This window comes from Nematolebias whitei, chromosome 17 (genome assembly GCF_014905685.2).
Source record: "Nematolebias whitei isolate Nwh7 chromosome 17, NemWhi1, whole genome shotgun sequence".
Taxonomy (NCBI): domain Eukaryota; kingdom Metazoa; phylum Chordata; class Actinopteri; order Cyprinodontiformes; family Rivulidae; genus Nematolebias; species Nematolebias whitei.
This window is the reverse complement of record NC_056514.1, coordinates 33,994,051-33,998,700: the sequence shown is the minus strand read 5'-3', so window position 1 is coordinate 33,998,700 and position 4,650 is coordinate 33,994,051. Positions and strand designations below refer to the sequence as shown.

At 40.5% G+C, this 4,650-nt stretch overlaps 1 protein-coding gene across 4 annotated transcripts in view; it reads left to right on the top strand.

The window, feature by feature from the left end:
- LOC119423750 (eukaryotic elongation factor 2 kinase) overlaps positions 1-4,146 on the top strand; it is a gene marked incomplete at both ends in the record, with an annotated part of 5,238 nt that extends 1,092 nt beyond the window's left edge. The window contains 6 exon segments of one of the 4 annotated variants that reach the window (XM_037691159.1): positions 2,409-2,486; positions 2,897-2,953; positions 3,146-3,211; positions 3,555-3,686; positions 3,757-3,945; positions 4,022-4,146. In XM_037691159.1, the coding sequence (XP_037547087.1) occupies positions 2,409-2,486; positions 2,897-2,953; positions 3,146-3,211; positions 3,555-3,686; positions 3,757-3,945; positions 4,022-4,146 (647 nt within the window). 4 annotated transcript variants of the gene reach the window in all.
- Positions 4,147-4,650: the final 504 nt, after the last annotated feature.

The following is a 4,650-nucleotide window of genomic DNA, read 5'->3' as shown; positions in this document are numbered from 1 at the left end:
GACTTTGGCCTTAAGATTTAAAAATGAAACTTGGAGCTGAACAAAATAAAACCAAAGTATAACATAGAAAGTTGTTTCCCAGAACATTTTAAACTGGAAGAATGCAACACATTGAATAATATCTGCAGCGTGAGTCGGGTTTTTACACTAAAATGAACAAAAAAATAAGCATGTGCTATTTTTGCACTTCTAGTCCAAGTTCCTTAAAACGGGGCTCGTACACAATCTTGAAAAGTCTGAAATTTATATTTAGTATTTTCCAGGTCTTAAAATGTATAAAAAATAAAATATAGGTTGTATTTGTGTTTGCAGGTTTTATTCATTTTATAAAGGTAAAATAGATTTTTCTTTTTGAAGTAGCTCAAACATCATATAAAATGCAGAGATGGAGGACTGAGCAAGTTTAAAACCAGCCCTAATTTTATTCAACCTTGCCGTGCACAGTATTTGTTGTTTCATTTGTTGCACGTTCTGCAACAAGTGAAGCACATCGTATCCCTGAAACATTCACTGTTTTCATATTTTACCTTAAATCAGAACTTAGTTAAAAAAAAAAAACCTAGTGTTTAACAAGAAAAAACATCTTAAGACCATAAACGTGGGTTAAAAATGTTCCTTCCCCCCTGAAGAGTCGGTTCTTGTATCCTGTCTGTCAATGTACAGTTGATCTGTACCTAACTGTCAAAAATGGCCCAAAAGAAAAGTTCGAGGTCTGAAAAGTTTAGAATTTTTAAATAAAAATGAGTTAGAACTGTGTTTTTAAATCCATCTTTTCAATCCTGTTTATTTTATTTTCTGTAATTTGCTCAGATTTACATTCAAAATTGAGGCTTTCTCACTCAAATTGTGATTATTTTTCTCTGTGGGCCAATTTGTTAAAGGAGCAAATCCTTCATTTTTATGCATGAAAGCTTGTTTACAGACTCCACTAATCTGCTCGTGAGGCGTTCACAGTTCGCTGTTCCTTTGTTTGTGTAGCTTTTTTTTCCCCACACAGTGAGGATTATGGGAATTCAGCTAATTTCAGCTGCGAACGACGGCTTGTGTGCAGCTCTTGTAGCAAACAAGCGGCTCTCTGACCCCCTGGGTAATGAGGATTTACGAAGGCCAAAAGTCAGATTTGTTGAAAGGATGACAGCAGCTGAGGCCGGTGCAACAATGACCGTGTTCACAAGCGCTGCTCGTGAAAACAGGCCCGTCTGTAACAATGTCCTGAGGCGACAGCCCGTCGTTTGGAACTGCTGGTTTCTCAGCTTTGTTTTCTTTCTTATTTCTTTTTCTCTGCAGGGTAGAAACAAAACGACTACCGTAGTAACAGGAACTAGACAAACCGCCTTTTAACATAAAGTACAGTGTGAACGCTGAATGACTTCGTAAAACTGAGTTAACTCTAAAAGAAGCAAGACACTAGCTACAAGCTAAAAGAAGCTAAATCCAATCTAAAAGCTAAATGTAGCAAAGGCTTTGCCAAAACTTAAATAAGCAAAAGTCTAGCTAGAAGTAAAAATGAGCAGAAAGTTTGCTAAAAGTAGCACAAATAAAGCTATACGTGTATAGCTAAATATGTAATATTTTTAAGTATTTTGAAAAGTATAGAAGTACAAAAAAAATACTAAGTCACAGTGCTCATCCAAATGAGCTGAATGTTTTGATATATAGCGGTTTAAAACGGCACAACATGTTCAGGAGCAGTAAGATTTCAAAACAAAATGTACAAGAGAGCATTATGAATGCTGAATCAGCGTCATATGACTGAAAGCAGGATACAAAAAGTAGTCATAATCAAAAACTTTATCAGTATGAGACTCAGTTCACTGCATGGTACCTGGATCTTTGAGTTCTTGAGGTTTTTGAGGGGATAATATACAAGGATTAATGTTGTTGAGTTATTTTAGGTATTCCTTGCAGCACATTTTCCTGCAGGGCGAGGCTGCTGCTGCTGTTGCGTAATGATAGCTGTCAGGTGGGTTCCGTCTTATTTCAGGAGGGTGGAGTACTGCATCTCAAAGCACTCCCAACAGGACATTCTAATAAAATATTCAAATTTTGCCTGGTGATTTTAGTCAACACTGCCCCCAAGTGTTAGAAAACTGCAACAACAGGTTGCAAAGAGTCAACACAGCTCCAAGCTGGCAGCCTTAAATTAAAAACGGATCCATTTACCTGATCTTGACTTTTCTAAGCCTCACTGGCCACTGCTGCATAGCACACCGTTTGATTGAACTCTAAACGAGGTCAAACGAGAGGATTTTTCATAACTTGCTGCATGAGTTCGTCTATTTTGTCCTATTCTAATCTACTAGATTATCTTTTTAAGTGTAAACTAAAGCAGGACTATAGATTGTTGGTATCTCTTGGGTTCCTACATGTAACAAAGTAACTTAGAAATTTAGTTTTGTTGCCTGCAGGATTCAGAAAGTGGCGGAGACAGCGGCTATCCCAGCGAGAGGAGGAGCGAAGGGGATCCAAACGACCACATAGACGGGGTAAATATTTCCGTTTGAGCTCCAGTTTTCTTCGATTTGAATACATCGGACAACTTGAAGTTCTAATGTACAGGTCAGAAGGGGACAGATTAGTTATCTAACGTAAAGAGTTTTTCTTCATAAACACATTTTTTGACCAGTTACCGTATTTTTCTATTTTTCGGACAATAAGGCGCACTTAGAATCCTTTAATTTTCTCAAAAATTAACAGTGAGCCTTATGTGTTAATTCTGGTTGTGCTTATTGACCTCGAACCGATTACACGGCGCCTTATAATCTGAAAAATACGGTAGTTGGGTTTTCTTGCTTTAAAGACAGTTTTCTACAAGGTAGTTTACATTTAAAATGCTTTTCGTCAAGTTCGAGTTCCTGACAGCAGGTTTTGAAATGCATGTTGTATCATCACATAGGCCCATCATCGCTACCACAGAACTTTATCTGAGTCGGATGACGACAGTATCAGAAGGGTAAACAAACACAAATAAATATGTGTCACTTCCATCCTCACCTCATTCATAATCATTCTGGCTGTAATCAAATAACCCAACTCTCACCTCCTTCATGTTCCCTTTTACCCACATCAGCTGCTTAACAATAATAAATAAAAAAAATCCATCTCATTCAGCTCCTCCTCATCTTCTTTGTTCCCCCCTCACTAGAGGAAGATGGTAGCTCCTCCACGAGTTTCTGCAAACTTAAATTCACAAAGTCCCATCAACGAAGGGGTGATTATTTGCATGGAGGCGTAGAAGCTCGCTGCTTTATCTTTGCTGATAATGTGCCAAGCATGAAGTTTGTACGGTTGATTAACGAGCTGTTGCTGTTTTTATGCCCACTGCTTTAAGCAAACCATAAAATACAGAACGATAAAAAAAGTGATTTTTGGATCAGAAACACCATCTACCTCCAGTCCCCCGACTTTGCCATCCAGCTAACGCTTTTCGCCACGATCGCTCTGTTCGTCTGCTTTCGTTTACTCGTGTCAGAAGTGCCTTGAGCTCAGATCCTATGTTCGCCCTGAGTTCTAACTCGGGCCTCTCGTTTTATCTGATGGTTGCTTCTGCTCAGCTGACAGAGGAGAAGTGGAGCTTCTTCCATTCGTCTCGCGCTCACGTGCACAGACCTTCCTGCGTGGCCACCGAGGTGGAGCGCCTCAACGCTCTGCTGCAGAAGAAGATCGGTCAGTCGATCCTGGGAAAGGTGAGCCGACGCAACAGTCATCCAACGGAGTTGAACCCTGCGTGGGTTTCACAAGATGTTTTCCGTTCAGGTCCACCTGGCCATGGTCCGCTACCACGAGGCGGGTCGTTTCTGTGAGAAGGACGAGCAGTGGGATCAGGACTCGGCCATGTTCCACCTGGAGAGAGCCGCCCTGTGTGGAGAGCTGGAGGCCATCGTGGCGTTGGGGAAGTGTTACCTGCAGCTGCCTCATCACATCCTGCCCGACATGGAGGTGGAGGTAACCTACGCCGTCTGATCTTTACACATTCGGGTTTGGTCTGTTTTTGTTTCTGACCCGTTTGTGTCGTCGGCAGGACAACGCAGGAAACCGGATGAAAGGTTTTAAGTACCTCCTGCAGGCTGCTGAAGCTGGAGACAGATCTTCAATGATCGTCGTCGCCCGAGCCTTCGATACGGGAATCAGTCTGTCAGCTGACAGGTGGGCGAAGGTTCATTTAGAGCCAAAAGTACACCAAGCTGAATCCTGTTGACGCTTGAAACTTTAGCATTTTTCTGCAAAAAAGCAGCACGACTGACAGAAACTGGGTTGTTGATTATAAATATCAGAACAAAAGCTAAAATGGCAAAACAGGAGGTAAAGGCTAAAACCAGCCCAAAAAAGCAAGTTAAAAGTTAGAAACAGCAGCATTTCAGCTAAAACCAGCAAAATAGCTGAAAGCTAAAACTAGCAAAGCAGCATAAAGCTACATTTAGCAGAACAGCAGCTAAAATGTTAAATTGGCAAACAGCAGGTCAAACCAGCAAAACTGTGGCTGAAAGCTAATATTAGCCAAACAGTAGGTGAAGGTTAAAACTAGTAGAAACATAAGCTAAAACTAGATAAATGGATTCTGAAATGAAAGCTAAAATAAGCAAAGCAGTAGCAAAGACCTAAAAATTGCATAACAAAAACTAAAAATCAGTTTGAGGAAAACATTGAGTT